This window comes from Simochromis diagramma, unplaced genomic scaffold (assembly GCF_900408965.1).
Source record: "Simochromis diagramma unplaced genomic scaffold, fSimDia1.1 OVJJ01000656.1, whole genome shotgun sequence".
Taxonomy (NCBI): Eukaryota; Metazoa; Chordata; class Actinopteri; order Cichliformes; family Cichlidae; genus Simochromis; species Simochromis diagramma.
This window is the reverse complement of record NW_024387038.1, coordinates 543167-561334: the sequence shown is the minus strand read 5'-3', so window position 1 is coordinate 561334 and position 18168 is coordinate 543167. Positions and strand designations below refer to the sequence as shown.

The 18168-nt window shown below is 39.9% G+C and overlaps 1 protein-coding gene and 1 long non-coding RNA gene across 2 annotated transcripts; both read left to right on the top strand.

Moving 5' to 3' along the window:
* The first annotated feature begins 4035 nt into the window (after window positions 1-4035).
* LOC120740926 (cornifelin homolog B-like) lies at window positions 4036-8170 on the top strand. The gene is made up of 4 exons (XM_040043465.1): window positions 4036-4169; window positions 4489-4616; window positions 7166-7311; window positions 7959-8170. The coding sequence occupies exons 2-4, from the start codon at window positions 4490-4492 to the stop codon at window positions 8052-8054; spliced, it is 369 nt and encodes a 122-aa protein (XP_039899399.1). The 5' UTR covers window positions 4036-4169; window position 4489; the 3' UTR covers window positions 8055-8170.
* Window positions 8171-15514: 7344 nt separating this feature from the next.
* Window positions 15515-17610, top strand: LOC120740929. The gene is made up of 4 exons (XR_005697518.1): window positions 15515-15645; window positions 15962-16072; window positions 16603-16748; window positions 17336-17610. It is a non-coding gene; the product is annotated as an uncharacterized LOC120740929 (long non-coding RNA).
* Window positions 17611-18168: the final 558 nt, after the last annotated feature.

The window sequence follows — 18168 nt, the reverse complement described above, 5'->3', positions numbered from 1 at the left end:
CTATTAATGTCTGGATAAGAACAGATTATGTGCAGAACAGCACATTATTGTAGCAGAGAAGCTCCAGAGCTACCCAAGCCAGTGTTCAGTGCTATTATGTCACTGTTTTAACACTCCCAGCTTCAACAATCTACTTAAAAGCTTCTTATTAACAGTTAAATAATTCACAGTGATCACAGTGGCCACACAGATGTTCATATCCCATAATCGTACACAGTGCTGTGCTCTACAACCCACCTGATGCTCATCTCTCAGTGCATTTATCCACTGCCTCTGAGAGAGAGTGCCATTGTTCTTCCACAGAGTAATAGATAAAAACATTGTGGTTATTATGGCAAGTGGAGTCACACAGAACATAAACACAGCTACACCTCCATGTGGTTAAGAGACTGAAACAATGTTAAGCATGTTTCTCCTTTTATCTGCTTTATTACAAATAGTTCAGCTAACTTAGGAAAGTTCTGATCAACGTGATCGAGCCTCTGCATCAGGCGGGATAATTACTGGGTCCACCTTAAAACCGGTGTATTTTACTCTAATCGCACTACAAAGGTTGCTTTTCAAAGTAACACTGCAATAACTACACCTTTAAATTCAGGTTTATGAAGGTGAAAAAGTTTGTTTGTAACAAGAATGCAATAATGTTAATTTTGGTGCAATGTATGCATGACATTATGATTGGGGGATGACATCCTCTAAAGGTTTTACCCTAGAATCACGTCAGTTCACCATAAAATAAATGTAACAGAATTTACATGTAAATTGATGCGATTGCCTTGCAATATATTTAAAACAGGCTTTGTGGTAACAGTAGTCTGTGTAATTCAGTTCAATTTTATTTATATGGGCCAATTCACAACAGCAGTTGTCTCAAGGCTCCAAGTGGATAAAACTTTCTGTTCTTCACCAACTGATTTTTCTTACTTTGTAAGAAACAGTCTGAGTAACTGGTCTATTATTCCCAGTAACAACATTAACATCTGTCCACTGGTCTTTTACAGTGTTTCACAGTTGTTCAGTATCATTAGGCATCATTAGTTGGCTCAGATGAACATGTACTGTTCATTTTGTGTTTTTCTGTCCTTTCTGACTTTGAGAAATTAATTAATGCCTTCATTTCATCCAGGCTTGATAATTTCCTTCATTTTGGAGTCACTCAGGCTCTTGCTTTGCTCCCTCATCTGTACTAATCATTCAGAGTGCAGCAGCTCTACTCCTGACAGGGACACACAAGCAAGAACATATTTCCTCTGTTTTTCTTTACTCTTTACACTTTCAATTCAATTTCAATACAATTTTAGAGCCAAATCACAACAACAGTCGCCTCAAGGAGCTTCATATTGTAAGGCAGACCCTACAATAATACATACAGAGAAAATATTAACAATTATATGACTCCCGATAAGGAAGCACTTTGGTGAAGTAGGATTGAAAAACTCCCATTTAATAGGAAAAAACCTCCAGCACAGCCAGGCTCAGGGAGGGGCGGGGCCATCTGCTGCGACAGGTTGGGTGAGGGGAGGAATACATGTCACGGCTTGCGGGATGAGTCGTGTAGAATTTAATGAGGACCCAAGATGCTGGCAGCTGAGATGCAGGGGAGTTTTATTGAGAAGGTGGAGATACAAACAGAAACGGCGAAGGCGTGGAGGAAGCTAAGCAAAACCTAAACTGGAAAAAACTAACAAAACAAACCTGAAATATTAACTGGAGACCCGGGGAGAAAGACATAGGAACACGCAGGGAGATACACAGGTTGACGGAGGGAAATAACGCAGACGAACCAGCAACTAACAGAGGCAGACACAAGGCTTAAATACACAGAGGGATAACGGGGGAATGAGACACAGAAGGAGGGCACAGCTGGGAGTAATCAGACATGGCGGGACAGGGGAAACGTAAACTGAACACACTGACATCAGACACGGATTTTCCAAGTAAAACAGGAAACTCACACACACACAAAGACACAGACTCAGAGACGCGGGCTTAAGACAGACCTGACTACACTAGAGGGGATACACAGAACCAAAAGAATAAACAAAGATACATCAAGAAATCAAAGATTAACAACACAGAACAGAAAACACTGGGTCACAGACCCAGGACCGTGACAATACAGGACAAAAGACCCACTGTGGAAGACAGCCAGAGATTAATAATAAGTAATGATTCAATGCAGAGAAGTCTATTAAAGATAGATAAAGTTGGGTGTCATCGGCATAGCAGTGAAAATGTGTGCTGTCTTCTTCTTCTTCATCCTGGCGTTGTTCCTGCTGGCGCAGGGTCCGCTCTTCGGCAAAGGTTTCTCAATTCGGTTCTGTCGGTTCAAGGCGTCCTCAGGTGATGCGTTGACGGTCTTAATGATACCGTCTAAAAGAAGCATATTTACTGGCTTCCAGTACTAGAATTTAGAATTTTAAAATGTTATTGTTTGTTTTTCAGTCCGCCCCTCAGAGTAGGACCTCACCAACACTCGACATCTTTAAAACCCACTTGAAGACACATCTTTACTCTCTAGCATTTAAATATGAGTTTTTTTGTGTCTTGTTTGTCCTTTTTTCTCTGTGTTTGTTTTATTCCTTTAAGTTGAACACCACTTTAATCAACTCTTATTGTTTTTAAATAAATTGACTTGGCAAGTTGATTTGAAAATACCAAAGTGTGCAGAGGTTTCAGTGTGTGTGTGTGTGTGTGTGTAGTAGCAGCCACTATTGGTTTATATGAGTACCATGTCATGTGACCAAACATTTGACGATTGTCTTAAAAACGCGAAACTTAAATTTTATTAAGGGTCACACACACCAACCATAACATGCCAGCTGATGTGAACCTGATCAAATGTCGTGGTTTTGAAAACACAGAAGCTCTTTTTGCTGTTACATGATGTTACTTACAAGTTTAGACTTGAGAGTCTGGGCAGGCTGGGGCTGGTTCTGTTTTTAGTTTATAGTTATGGTATAAGGTTAGTATGCTGGAGGCGGAGCTGTGGGGGCTGAGGTTTGTTCCACTCGCCTGTACTTCCTGAGGCAGCTGAAGAAATTCAACCTGCCAACACGGACGATGATGCAGTTCTACACTGCAATCATCGAGTCCATCCTCACCTCCTCCATCACCGTGTGGTACGCTGGAGCCACTATCAGGGACAAACAGAGACTGCAGCGTGTTGTGCGCTCTGCTGAGAAGGTGATTGGCTGCAGACTCCCATCTCTGCAGGACCTGTACACCTCCAGGACACTGGGGCGTGCAGCTCGGATCACAGCTGACCCTTCTCACCCTGGACACAGTCTGTTTGACCTGCTCCCCTCAGGCAGGAGGCTCCGGTCCATTTGCACCAGAACCTCTCGCCATAAGAACAGTTTCTTCCCCTCTGCTGTTGGACTCATGAACAATAACCTTATGACTGTTCGCACCACTAACACATGACCCTACGCTGTGTTCACTGCATCATCCCATTTTTAGCACTGATCACCACCTGCACTCATGTATATATCTGTCTACTTAGCACTTTTAATTCTTATCTTTATGTTTATTTGAGCGTTGTCTGACAGAATGTTTTGCACTAAGTACCGCAGCAATTTCCTAATGTTGTAAACCTGCTCAACATTTGGCAATAAAACCCTTTCTGATTCTGATTCTGTGTTTGAAATTAGTTTGATGTTTGGAGGCTCACAATGACAGAACTGCATTGAGCAAAAGTAACAAGCCTTTTTACACAATGGAGTAGAAAGTACAGATATATGTAGTAATAAGTAATCATTAAAAACACGCTACTCAAGTACAGTACAGATACCTGGAGTACAGTAATGAAGTATTTGTACTTCCCACCTCTGGTGTCAAGTGTGTTTGGATTGACAGCAGAAGTACTGATGGATTCATAGAATAAGTCTTGTTGCTGCTCATCGGTTAAGCAGTGTGTTTTCCTTTCCCAGCACTGAAGCAGGGGCTCAGTGAATTCCTAAACATTCGTCATAGCAGTTACTGTGCATCATTACAGTGATTGGTGTGGACTTCCCATCAGGCTCAGCCTTTCGCGGCTCTTGAGTAATCCATGTGTGTGCGTATCTCGGCACCTCCCCTTCCTGTTTTTGGTCTGTGCTTAAATGCTGGTGTTTCCAAACTTTTTCTCTTGTTTTGAAAGCTCAGAGAACCAGTGAAGACAAAAGAAGGTAAGAAAAACATTTTACACTGATGAACAGCTTAAGAGAATCAGAAATCTTTGTAAAATCATGAATGTAATACGTGGTAACATGTTTCTGAGGAAGTCAGAGATAATAAATCTGTGCATAAAAACGGTGTCAGCTCTTTTGTCTGGGCCGTACATAAATCATTTGTACAGCTGGCCAAAGGTATTTGTTGTCATTTATATGCACCAGGAATCATCCTGTTATAACATGGATCAAAACCAGTCTTTCACCTTTTTCATGTTGAATTTCTCTAACCAGATAACCACTACAGCATTTCAATCTGTGTGTGTGTTTCCTTCAGCATGGTGTTTCCTACAGGCACGGCTGTCCACAAGCAGCCCACCCAGGTGGTGACAGTCGTCAGGACCGTTGAAAACTCTGGCCAATGGAGCACCGACCTCTGTGATTGCTGCTCTGATATGGAGAGCTGTAAGTAAACCCAGGAAACCCTACAAACAGCAGTGATTTCTGCATGAGCGATTTCCTCAGACTTTGTTTGCAATAAGCTAACCGAGTGTTTGAAGTCAGTAAAAAATCAAGAATAAATGAACTATCTGAGACTACATGATAGCAATGATCATTTAGCAGCATTATGGAGTTTTTCATTATTTTACATTTTTCACCAGAAAACCAAGTTTTCGTAATTGGAGTGGAAATGTCGCAATACGTTGTGAGATGTGATGATTCATGTGCTGAGGTGTTTTTTCTTCTGTTCTCAAACTGATCTCCCTGTTGGAGCTCAGTCTGGGGGAGTTCTTTTTTTCTCCTCGTCTTTCATCATGTTGTGGATTTTCCATTGTTATACCTCTCTGACCTGTCTTCCGCATGATGGTTGTGTAATGTATGTATGGTCGGCAGCCTTAACCCAATTTCCCTCGGGATGAATAAAATGAATAAAGTATCATCAATCAATCAATCAATCAATCAATCAATCAATCAATCAATCAATCAATCAATCAATCATTCAATATATATTTATATAACACACACACACACACACACACACATATATGTATATATATATATATATATATATATATATATATATATATATATATATACACATATATATATGTATTAGAGATGTGCAAAGCAGCCGGTATTTCTATCTGTATTTGTATTTGCTGAGGAGGGAAAAGTATTTGTATTTGTACTTTGAATACAATTCAAAATAGGCATAAAAATCCAGTCTTTTTGCATTACACTTCTAACAGACGTTATAGTGTAAGTATTCTTTCATTATATCCATTATAATAATTACGGATATGCAAAATTATTTGATGTTTTTCTATAAATCCAGCAATAAACAAGTAACAAGGAACGTCATTGAAAAGAAAATAACATAACAGACATTGGCTGTTGTTACTTATGTTATTGCCAGATGGCTCAGCAGCAGTAACACTCTTCTTTTTGGTTCCCTAAATCCATGTGGGGAGTTTCAGCTAAGTTAATAAGTGACAACAAGCACTGTTTTAACCTTTTTAACCAGATGTTAACGTTACTCTATCAACAGCTTATTGTCTAAATGAGCGAGCTAACAGAGATACGTAAATTATTAACGACTGCAGGCGTTAATAATGCAGTGTAATTGAATAATCACCTGATCTTCGCGAAAGTTATAAACTGCCTCCGGAAACTAGTTAAGGTAGAAAAAAACCCGATCGTGATGCAGTTCAGTCTTTTTTCGCTCAGCCGAGTCGTCTCTATTGCTGTGTGGAGCAGCCTGTGTCAGTCACCTCTTTCACATGTCACTCACTCGTTCGGCCATGTACTGTGGTATCATAAGGAAAAAAAAAAGGAAAGCTTTTTCATATAAAGATTTTCCTTGTTCCCGAATACAAATATCTTTTAAAGTATTTGTTTGAAATAAGTATTCGTAAAAAACACGTTATTTGTACCTTTCCGAATACTGGGTTCTGTATACATATATATTAGGAGTGCAACGATACACAAAATTCACGGTTCGGTTCGGTTCGATACTTTGGTGTCACGGTTCGATATTTTTTCAATACAAAAAAAAATGTTCATGCCTTTTTAATTTGTCATTTATTAAAATTATAAATATATATTTTAACTCAAAAGTACAGTTTTTAAATTTAATGTTGCTGAAACAACAAAGTAATAAAAAATAAATAAATCTGATTGAGGAATCACTCATCTTTGGAAAAGAGAGTTTATTACAGAGAAATGGCTCTTTCCAAAATAAAAACTATACTATACGCTTCTTCTGGGGTATACTCTCAGCAGCATATTAAACATATCAGGTCCCCATAAGGAGAATCATGTGCTAACGGCTGTCTAAATGACTCGGGTAAAGTTTGTAGCATGAGTGCTTGTTGTTTTTGTCTGCTTCCACTTGTCTTTGCACTAGGATGATGTCGGAGTAAATGTGCAGTCATATTCGTTGTGTCGTGTGTGTCGTTGAAATGACGTTAACGCCACAACACGGCAAATTTCCATTAACGAGCTACCGCGGATCGCCCCGTGCATGGGGCTAGACAGCCAACACGTTAACGAGCTAACTGCGCTAACGCACTAGCTCCCACCCATGTAATTGAGCATTGCGTGGCACATCCAACATACTGTTTTACTTTAGTCCATGATGCGCTTGCCTTCAGGGTCATACGTCACATGAAGACCAAAATAGTTCCAAAGGCCAGATCTGAATGAGGGTGGGGGAGGTTCAATTTGCCATGTTGCAACAAGCTTAGCTTCTGTCTTGGTAGCTTGTGCTGCACTCAGTGGATCTGCGCTCGACAGTGCAGCCTAGGCGGAGTAGTCGAACGCAGATCCACTGAGCTCTCAACACAGACAGCATCGTCAGAAGAAAAGTTGATAAAATAAATAAAAAATTTTGTATTGTTCGATATATATGCGTACCAAACCGAAAGCACTGTATCGAACGGTTCAATATCGATACGAGTATCGTTGCACCCCTAATATCTATCAAATAACTCTGTACCTGTTTCTCCTCAAAGGTTGCTGTGGCCTTTGCTGTTTTCCCTGCATGCAGTGTGATGCAGCCAATAAACATGGATGGTGCTGTGCAATGCCACTCCTGGACGTTTGTGGTGTGGTGTCCTGCTTACTCCGTGGCTCCATCAGAGAGCGCCACAACATTGAAGTAAGGCTGGATTAGAGATGGAGGACACTGTTACAAACTACACTTAAAAGATAGATGTGGTCACTAGAGGAAGTGCACTTTTATAACTTCCGCACTGGCTTCACTTTTAAGCCCTGGAGGTTTCTGCTAGGAGAATAGAGTTGAATGTGTGTCTTTGTGATGTGGTTGTAAAATGAACTGATGTAAAATGTAAATTTTATGAGATTCATATAAAATGCACACAAATTGTGCTTTGTGCAGATCCTTCTCACTCACCCTCACCTCTTCAATAGCTCCCAGATGTCTCTGTGTCCTCATTATTTGTTTATAAGTAACCACATCATGCAGTGCCATCATAAAAGTGACCTGGATAAAACTTGTGGTATTTTGCAATCCGTGGAAGTTATAAAGGAGTAGCTTGAGTTGAGAAAGAGGAAGTGTAAAGTTCTTGAAATCTGAAATCTCTTGCCCTCATCGTGGGAAAAAAAAGTTGAGGTTGCTTGTTTTGACAAACTCTCAGATATTTGGTTACCCAGCTCTACACAGGGACACAGCTGCCGGATGAGGGGATGACAACACCCCACTAAACTTTTATGTCTGAGGGGTAACAACAGTAACTCCTGCTGCTTCATCCTCTGTCTATCTGCTTCTTCTTCTCCATCCTGCAGGGCTCGTTCACTGATGACTGCTGTACAGTGTGCTTTTGTTACCCGTGTGTTTGGGGCCAGATGCATCGTGAGGTGAAGATCAGGGAAAACAAGTAGCCCGCCACCTCGACTGTGATCAGCACGCAAGTCGTCTGTGGATACGATGCAAACATTTTGGCTGTGTAATGAGAGGCTATGACTTTTTCAGGCCAATAAAATCCTTTAATTTTATACATCATGTGTGAGATTAATTGTCCTCTTCTGCAAAACAGAGTTTAACCATTGTTCAGATATAAACTAGTCATATTCACTAATTGTGAACTTTGATAGGATAGTGAGAAAGACATTGGCTTTTCTGAGTTGGCCAGACATCTGGGGTATATTCTCAGCAGCATATTAAATATATCAGGTCCCCATAAGGAGAATCATGTGCTAACGGCTGTCTAAATGACTCGGGTAAAGTTTGTATCATGCGTGCTTGTTGTTTTTGTCTGCTTCCACTTGTCTTTGCACTAGGATGATGTCGGCGTAAATGTGCAGTCATATTCATTTTGTTCCCACTAGTGCTGTCAGCGTAAATCTCGTTGAAATGACGTTAACGCCACAACACGGCAAATTTCCATTAACGAGCTACCGCGGATCGCCCGTGCATGGGGCTGGACGGCCAACACGTTAACGAGCTAACTGCGCTAACACACTAGTTCCCACCCATGTAATTGAGCATTGCGTGGCACATCCAACATACTGTTTTACTTTAGTCCATGACGCGCTTACCTTCAGGGTCATACGTGCCATGAAATCCAAAATAGTTCCAAACGCCAGATCTGAATGAGGGTGGGGGAAGTTCAATTTGCCATGTTGCAAGGAGAGCTTAACTTCTGTCTTGCTAGCTTGCCCTGCGCTCAGTGAATCTGCGTTCGACTACTCCGCCTAGGCTGCACTGTCGAGCGCAGATCCACTGAGCGCTCAACACAGACAGCATCGTCAGAAGGAAAGTTGATAAAATAAATTAAAAATTTTGTATTGTTCAATACATATGCGTACCGAACCGAAAGCACTGTATCGAACGGTTCAATATCGATACGAGTATCGTTGCACCCGATAGACAGACAGACAGACAGACGTACGTAGCGGTTCCGAATGACAGCAATATCAGGAAGAAGGAACACGAGAAGCTGGAGAAATACCGAGGGCTCAGAGAAGAGCTCGAGAGGATGTGGAGGGTGAAGGTAACGGTGGTCTCCGTGGTAATCGGAGCACTAGGTGCGGTGACTCCCAAGCTAGGCGAGTGGCTCCAGCAGATCCCGGGAATAACATCGGAGATCTCTGTCCAGAAGAGCGCAGTCCTGGGAACAGCTAAGATACTGCACAGGACCCTCAAGCTCCCAGGCCTCTGGTAGAGGACCCGAGCTTGAAGGATAAACTGCCCGCAGGGGCGTGCTGGGTGTTTTATATACACACACACACACACACACACGTATATGTATATATTCATACATACATACATACACACACACACACACTACACACACACACTACACACACCCACACATTAGGGCTGCAACAATACTCGTACTTGGACGTACACAACAATAAAGCCTTGACTGTCTTTATAAGGGTAAACACTCATTTTTTGCCTTCTTCTTTTTGTCTGGTGAGTTGTTCAGACAAAATCAACCAACAAATGGTCAGAATTATAGATAATTGAGAAAACAGGAATTAAATACCCCCCCCCCCCTCCCAAAAAAACCCCCCCAACAACAAAAAAAACCAAACTAAATAAAAGTGTTTGAGGTTTAGTCTTCCTACTGTTCTATGCATTTGTAATAGGTAAGTAAGAAAAGTTTAAGAAGTTCTTGGGAATATTGTCTCCAGATTTTTACAGACCCAAAATGGGACCTAAAATTCCCAAACTGTAAAACAATGCTTAACCTTTCACATGAGGCATACTGAGTGTCAGCTAAGCAATGGAAACTGAGGCTACAATTTGATATTCTGGTGTGACGAGTCTCGATTTCTGCAAAAACATTCAGATGTTAGGGTCAGTGTTTGCTGTAAACATGAAAATATAGAACAGTTCAGGCTGGTGATGGTGCGATGATGCTGGTGATATTTTTAGGCACACTTTGGGTCCCTTAATACAGGGAGTGCAGAATTAGTAGGCAAATGAGTATTTTGTCCACATCATCCTCTTCATGCATGTTGTCTTACTCCAAGCTGTATAGGCTCGAAAGCCTACTACCAATTAAGCATATTAGGTGTTGTGCATCTCTGTAATGAGAAGGGGTGTGGTCTAATGACATCAACACCCTATATCAGGTGTGCATAATTATTAGGCAACGTCCTTTCCTTTGGCAAAATGGGTCAAAAGAAGGACTTGACAGGCTCACAAAAGTCAAAAATAGTGAGATATCTTGCAGAGGGATGCAGCAGTCTCAAAATTGCAAAGCTTCTGAAGTGTGATCATCGAACAATCAAGCGTTTCATTCAAAATAGTCAACAGGGTCGCAAGAAGCGTGTGGAAAAACCAAGGCTCAAAATAACTGCCCATGAACTGAGAAAAGTCAAGCGTGCAGCTGCCAAGATGCCACTTGCCACCAGTTTGGCCATATTTCAGAGCTGCAACATCACTGGAGTGCCCAAAAGCACAAGGTGTGCAATACTCAGAGACATGGCCAAGGTAAGAAAGGCTGAAAGACGACCACCACTGAACAAGACACACAAGCTGAAACGTCAAGACTGGGCCAAGAAATATCTCAAGACTGGTTTTTCTAAGGTTTTATGGACTGATGAAATGAGAGTGAGTCTTGATGGGCCAGATGGATGGGCCCGTGGCTGGATTGGTAAAGGGCAGAGAGCTCCAGTCCGACTCAGACGCCAGCAAGGTGGAGGTGGAGTACTGGTTTGGGCTGGTATCATCAAAGATGAGCTTGTGGGGCCTTTTCGGGTTGAGGATGGAGTCAAGCTCAACTCCCAGTCCTACTGCCAGTTTCTGGAAGACACCTTCTTCAAGCAGTGGTACAGGAAGAAGTCTGCATCCTTCAAGAAAAACATGATTTTCATGCAGGACAATGCTCCATCACACGCGTCCAAGTACTCCACAGCGTGGCTGGCAAGAAAGGGTATAAAAGAAGAAAAACTAATGACATGGCCTCCTTGTTCACCTGATCTGAACCCCATTGAGAACCTGTGGTCCATCATCAAATGTGAGATTTACAAGGAGGGAAAACAGTACACCTCTCTGAACAGTGTCTGGGAGGCTGTGGTTGCTGCTGCACGCAATGTTGATGGTGAACAGATCAAAACACTGACAGAATCCATGGATGGCAGGCTTTTGAGTGTCCTTGCAAAGAAAGGTGGCTATATTGGTCGCTGATTTGTTTTTGTTTTGTTTTTGAATGTCAGAAATGTATATTTGTGAATGTGGAGATGTTATATTGGTCTCACTGGTAAAAAAAAATAATTGAAATGGGTATATATTTGTTTTTTGTTAAGTTGCCTAATAATTATGCACAGTAATAGTCACCTGCACACACAGATATCCCCCTAAAATAGCTAAAACTAAAAACAAACTAAAAACTACTTCCAAAACATTCAGCTTTGATATTAATGAGTTTTTTGGGTTCATTGAGAACATGGTTGTTGTTCAATAATAAAAGTATTCCTCAAAAATACAACTTGCCTAATAATTCTGCACTCCCTATACTAACTAGCATGCTAGTATTTAGGACTAGCATCATTTAAACACCAGAGCCTAACTGACCATTGTTATGAGCATTGTTATCACCTCCACTGACTAAGTGACTAAGTGATGATAGAAATATAACACAGAATTCAACAACAAGTATAGCTGTATGTGAATTTGCTGAAGCTAATCTTTTTAGGAGCAAAGATATATTTCATTCGATGTAACAAATATACATATTTTGTTTGATGTAGTGAATAAGCAGAAAAGTTTCAAATTAAAATGTGTTGATTCTGAATACTGAAGTGTCATCTGAGTTGCTGAGTTAGGCAACCGGATGTGTGAGCCATAGGGCATCTGCTCAAGAGAAGGACAGAGAGATGATAAAATCATGGAAAACTATATATAGTTGTGGTCGGACGTTTGTATCCACTCATCATTGGTCATTGGTCAAGGCCAAAATCACTCATTGGTGATTTTGGTCTTTTAATTATTTCATGCACTGTTCTTTTTCCAGCATAGAATAATTGCACAGCACACGTCTTTGATGACTTTAAAAACTAAAAGTTGTGTGCATAAATTTTAATTTATTTTTCTACATGTCTTTTGACCTAACAAGATTGAGGCCTGTCAACTTCTTGTTGGTGATGATGATTGACTACAAGTGCAGCATAAAAGCATTTGGACTGACCAATACTTTGAAAAAAAGTAAAGCCCAAGAAAATCAGTGAAGATCTAAGAAGACAAGTTGTAGATTTACACAAGTTGATTGTTCATATAAGAGGGCAAAATAAAGAAAGCGATTCTTCTCGTGTAGATTTTTTCTTCTTTTATGAGCTACAGCTCTCACTCCTGTTACTGACAGTTTCTCAACTAGTGTGTGATCAACATCTACGTTTCTGAGTAAAGATTAGGAGGTATTTCAGGGTTCAAATCACAGCCACTAGCATGTGATTTCTTGGCCAGCATCATCTGCCTGATTCCAAGTACAAATTTCGTAAGTCATGCCATAAACGGAGTTTGCAGATTTCTTGCTTCCTCATTTTCATGTTGCCGATGTGCATGTTACACAGATGTTACAACAGACAGTTTCTCATCATATTGTGTATTAGAAGCATTCAGGTTACTATAGACAAGTTTATTGAGCTTTTACCCTCTTTGATAATTATTTGTTACACTTTTGTTGTATTTTCTTGTTATGAATTCTGAACAAGTTAGTACATTTCAAACAGGCATTTGGGATCAAACATTTTTTAGAGATTCAGAACAGTTCCCTTTTTGAGGATTGGTTTCTCTTTTTTTTGTTTTTCTCAGCGTCTTAAGATCCGCTTTTCCAAAACTCAAACTCAAAAGAAACATAAATAATAAAACAGAATACGATTTTTGATTTTTTGTAGAGCAAGTCCAAGTGGAACTGATAAGGAGGATCGATAGGCAGGCAGACTAACAATTCCAAGGAAATGATCTACTGGTGCGCAATTCCCATCCCTAGACAGGACTATTTATACACATCCAGTACGATTGATCACCTGTTGCAAAAATGGTAGAGTTTATTCTTACACGGTTACACCGTGCAACAGATTGCAACTACCTGCGATTTTATTGGTTTTATTGACTTTTGATCTCACCTTCTAATTCATTGTGATACCCGTGCAACCCATGCAAGACATACACTAGTTATGTACCATATTGTCTGAGCCAAAAACTTAAAGAAGCAGCTTTGACAGCACGACACTGCCTGTGAAATCAACTAAAGACACAAGCTAGCTCATTAGCAGCTAAAAATGGCATCTTGTTTGTTTAATTAAAGTGCCAACATGTCTTGTTTCTTTAATCATTTAATCATCTTCAATAATTTTCCTTACAAATGTGACACTATTTAAGGGGAACTAACAGCAAAAAAGATTTATTCTCCATTAAAGAAAACAGACATTCCTCCAGTCATAACAAGTATCATCGGTGCACCTACTAAACCTCAGGTTGTCCTAGACGTGTCCATTGGAGTGTGAATGTTGGACAAGGTGCTATGGAATAGTAAAAAGCAGTGTATGGATGTGTGTGTGTGGTAAAGAAACGCTCTGACACACACACACACACACACACACACACACACACACACTCATGTACAGTACAGATACCTGAAGTACAGTAATGAAGTATTTGTACTTCGTTACTTCCAGTGTTGGGTGTAACGCATAACACGTTACTGTAATTAAATTACTTTTCCACTGAAAAAGTAGAGTAACTGATTACTGTTCATTTTTAGGTATTTTAATTACAGTTACTTACAAAGTACTTGCGTTACATTGTAAAATAATCAAACTCGCTGAATATCATTAATTAATTATTCAATAATTTGTCTTCTAAAGGTAAAAGTAAACTCTGCCGCTTTAACATCGCTGTAGTGCAGCTGCACGTCATTTCGCGCCAGTTTGCTGCATAGTCATATTCTAAAGATGTCGGACTCGGCTGAAGCGAGTGGCTGTTTTATGAAATGGACATATTCCCGTCTCTTCACTTTTGTGAAACAAGCAGACAAGAACATTACAGTAATATGTAAAAACTATCAGCTGCTGTTAATAGCGCGAGTAATCTACTGAAGCGCCTGACACGAGAGCATAGACGAACACTTCTGAGTGATCCTTGTTCATCATCCATGGGTAACACCGCGGCAACTCCTGCTAAGCAGGCAAAGCTTGATTTTACTTCAGCAGCACAGAAAGCGTCTGAAGGTGAGCTTAAAAAATGATTGCAGGCTACATTGTGGAAGAGCTGCTACCGCTGCGTCTTTTAAAAATAAATTATTTATTATTTAAAGAGTTTAATTTCTATTGTTTGTCCACTCAAGGTTTATAGGGATTTAAAAAAGTATTTAGTTAAATTACTTATTGAGTAATTAAGTTACTTTTCAGACACAGTAATTAGATAAGTATTTTAAATACAATATTGATTAAGTAATTAGTAATTAATTACTTTTTAAAAGTAACTTACTCAACACTGGTTACTTCCCACCTCTTGTGTCAAGACTGATAGAATAAGTCTTGTTGCTGCTCACTGGTTAAGCAGTGTTTCCATTTCACAGCACTGAAGCAGAGACCCAGTGAACTCTTGACCCTTCATTGTAGCAGTTACTGGAAAGTCATTAGAGGAACTGTGTGGAATTTCCTTCAGGCTCAGCCCTCTGCAGTTCACGAGCAACCGAAAAACATCTGACAATCCACCACTCACTACAATACTTGCCTTACTTGTGCTTTATTAACATAATGATAAAATAATATCAGTAGATGGGAATACAAACTTTAAAAAAAATCTAATTATACTCAGCTTGAAGCTGAAGAAAAGAAGGAAACTAAAAAGTATTTCTATTTACCGTTGTCCACATTGTAGAGGGTGACTTTTCCTCTAAACAGGAGAATGTGTCAGTCAGTCAGATGAGCAGTCCTTACCTTTAAATCTACCCTCTCTTCTTCCTCTCTCTGTTTGTGAGCTGATAGTAACACTGCATTTAAAATGACCTGACACTTAAAAAAACGTCACTCCCTTTATGCTCGCTCCTCTTCAGTAGCACAAGCTAGATGTTGAAGTACCACAACTTACAGACACCTGCAGTTGTTCCGGTGTTGTGCAAAAACAAAAAAACACAGTTCCACTTTTAACCCCAGACTTTGGCACAGTCATCTCTTTTTACGTGACATCCTCTGGCGGTTAATAAACAGCCCGCCATATGTTTCTGTTTAGGCTGAAATTAGTTTCATGTTTGGAGCCTTACAATGACAGAACTGCATTAAGCAAAAGTAACAAGCCTTTTTACAAAATGTAAGGAGTACAAAGTACAGATATTTGTAGTACAAAGTCAGAAAAAAAAAGCAACCCAAAAACATCTGCCAGTACAATACAAATTAGGAGTGTGTGTGCGTAACTCGGCACCTCCCCTTCCTGTTATTGGTCTGTGCCTAAATGCTGGTGTTTTCTAACGTTTTCTCTTGTTTTGAAAGCTCAGAGAACCAGAGAAGACAAAAGAAGGTAAGAAAAACATTTTACACTGATGAACAGCTTAAGAGAATCAGAAATCTTTGTGAAATCATGAATGTAATACGTGGTAACATTTTTCTGAGGAAGTCAGAGATAATAAATCTGTGCATAAAAACGGTGTCAGCTCTTTTGTCTGGGCCGTACATAAATCATTTGTACAGCTGGCCAAAGATATTTGTTGTCATCCTGTTATACTTATAACATGTATCAAAATCAGTCTTTTAGCTTTTTCATAATCTAGCATTAAATTTCTCTTTTCACAAGATAACCACTACAGCGTTTCAATCTGTGTCTGTGTTTCCTACAGGCATGGCCGTCCACCAGCAGCCCACCCAGGTGGTGACAGTCATCAGGACCATTGAAAACTCTGGCCAATGGAGCACCGACCTCTGTGATTGCTGCTCTGATATGGAGACCTGTAAGTAAACTCAGGAAACCCTACAAACAGCAGTGATTTCTGCATGAGCGATCTCCTCAGACTTTGTTTGCAATAAGCTAACCGAGTGTTTGAAGTCAGTAAAAAATCAAGAATGAATGAACTATCTGAGACTACATGATAGCAATGATCATTTAGTAGCATTATGGAGTTTTTCATTATTTTACATTTTTCACCAGAAAACTGACTTTTCATAATTGGAGTGGAAATGTCTCAAATGTTCAACTTAAACTTAATGACTCCTTTTATGATAACATAAAAAATCAGACTTAGAGTGTCCCAAATATTTTTTTTTACTATCAATAAATAATAATAATAATAATAATAACAATAAAATAGAAGTCCAGTCTCTCTGTGGTTGGATTCAGGGAAAGTTGAAATAGCAAAAATTCAAAGTTTTTTTGCTCCCCTGGAACATCCAGGTTGGTTGGTTTGTTGTAGTTAATAAAAAAATAGTAAATAAAATATATACATAAATATTTATTTATATATGTATATATTTCTCCCCAAAGGTTGCTGTGGCCTTTGCTGTTTCCCCTGCATGCAGTGTGATGCAGCCAATAAACATGGATGGTGCTGTGCAGTGCCACTCTTGGACGTTTGTGGTGTGGTGTCCTGCTTACTCCGTCAGTCCATCAGAGAGCGCCACAACATCTATGTAAGGCTGGATTAGAGATGGAGGACACTGTTACAAACTACACTTAAAAGATAGATGTGGTCACTAGAGGAAGTGCACTTTTATAACTTCTGCACTGGCTTCATTTTTAAGCCCTGGAAGTTTCTGCTTGTAAAATGAACTAACATAACATCTAAATGTAAATTTTATGAGATTCAAAAAATGCACACAAATTGTGCTTTGTGCAGATCCTTCTCACTCACCCTCACCTCTCATGGTCAAACTGACATAAAGTAACCACATCATGCAGTGCCATCATAAAAGTGACCTGGATAAAACTTGTGGTATTTTGCAAACCGTAGAGTTTATAATGGAGTAGCTTGAGTTGAAAAAGAGGAAGTGTAAAGTTCTTCAAATCTGAAATCTCTTGCCCTCACTGTGGGGAAAAAAGCTGCGGCTTCTTGTTTTGACAAACTCTCAGATATTTGGTTACCCAGCTCTACACAGGGACACAGCTGCCGGATGAGGGGATGACAACACCCCACTAAACTTTTATGTCTGAGGGGTAACAACAGTAACTCCTGCTGCTTCATCCTCTGTCTATCTGCTTCTTCTTCTCCATCCTGCAGGGCTCGTTCACTGATGACTGCTGTACAGTGTGCTTTTGTTACCCGTGTGTTTGGTGCCAGATGCATCGTGAGCTGAAGCTCAGGCAATACCATTAGCCCGCCACCTCTACTGTGATCAGCACGCAAGTCGTCTGTGGATATGATGCAAACGTTTTGGCTGTGTGATGAGAGCCTATGTCACTGCTGAACCAAATTGCTTTAAATCAGTTGTCATATAATGTGTTGAATGCCTATGTGACTTTTTCAGGCCAATAAAATCCTGTAATTCTATGCAACATCATGTGTGAGATTAATTGTCCTCTTCTGCAGAGTTGAGTTTAACCAGTGTTCAGATAAAGACTTGTCATATTCATTAATTGTGAACTTTGATAGGATACAGAGAAGGACATTGTAAGGTCACACTGTCCATTCATATAACTTTTCACAGTATTATAATATTTGTAAATGAAATACAGTGGCTTGCAAAAGTATTCGGCCCCCTTAAACTTTTCCACATTTTGTCACATTACAGCCACAAACATGAATCAATTTTATTGGAATTCCACGTGAAAGACCAACACAAAGTGGTGTACACGTGAGAAGTGGAATGAAAATCATACATGATTCCAAACATTTTTTACAATTAAATAACTGAAAAGTGGGGTGTGCGTAATTATTCAGCCCCCTGAGTCAATACTTTGTAGAACCATCTTTTGCTGCAATTACAGCTGCCAGTCTTTTAGGGTATGTCTCTACCAGCTTTGCACATCTAGAGACTGAAATCCTTGACCATTCTTCTTTGTAAAACATCTAATCAGTCAGATTAGATGGACAGCGTTTGTGAACAGCAGTTG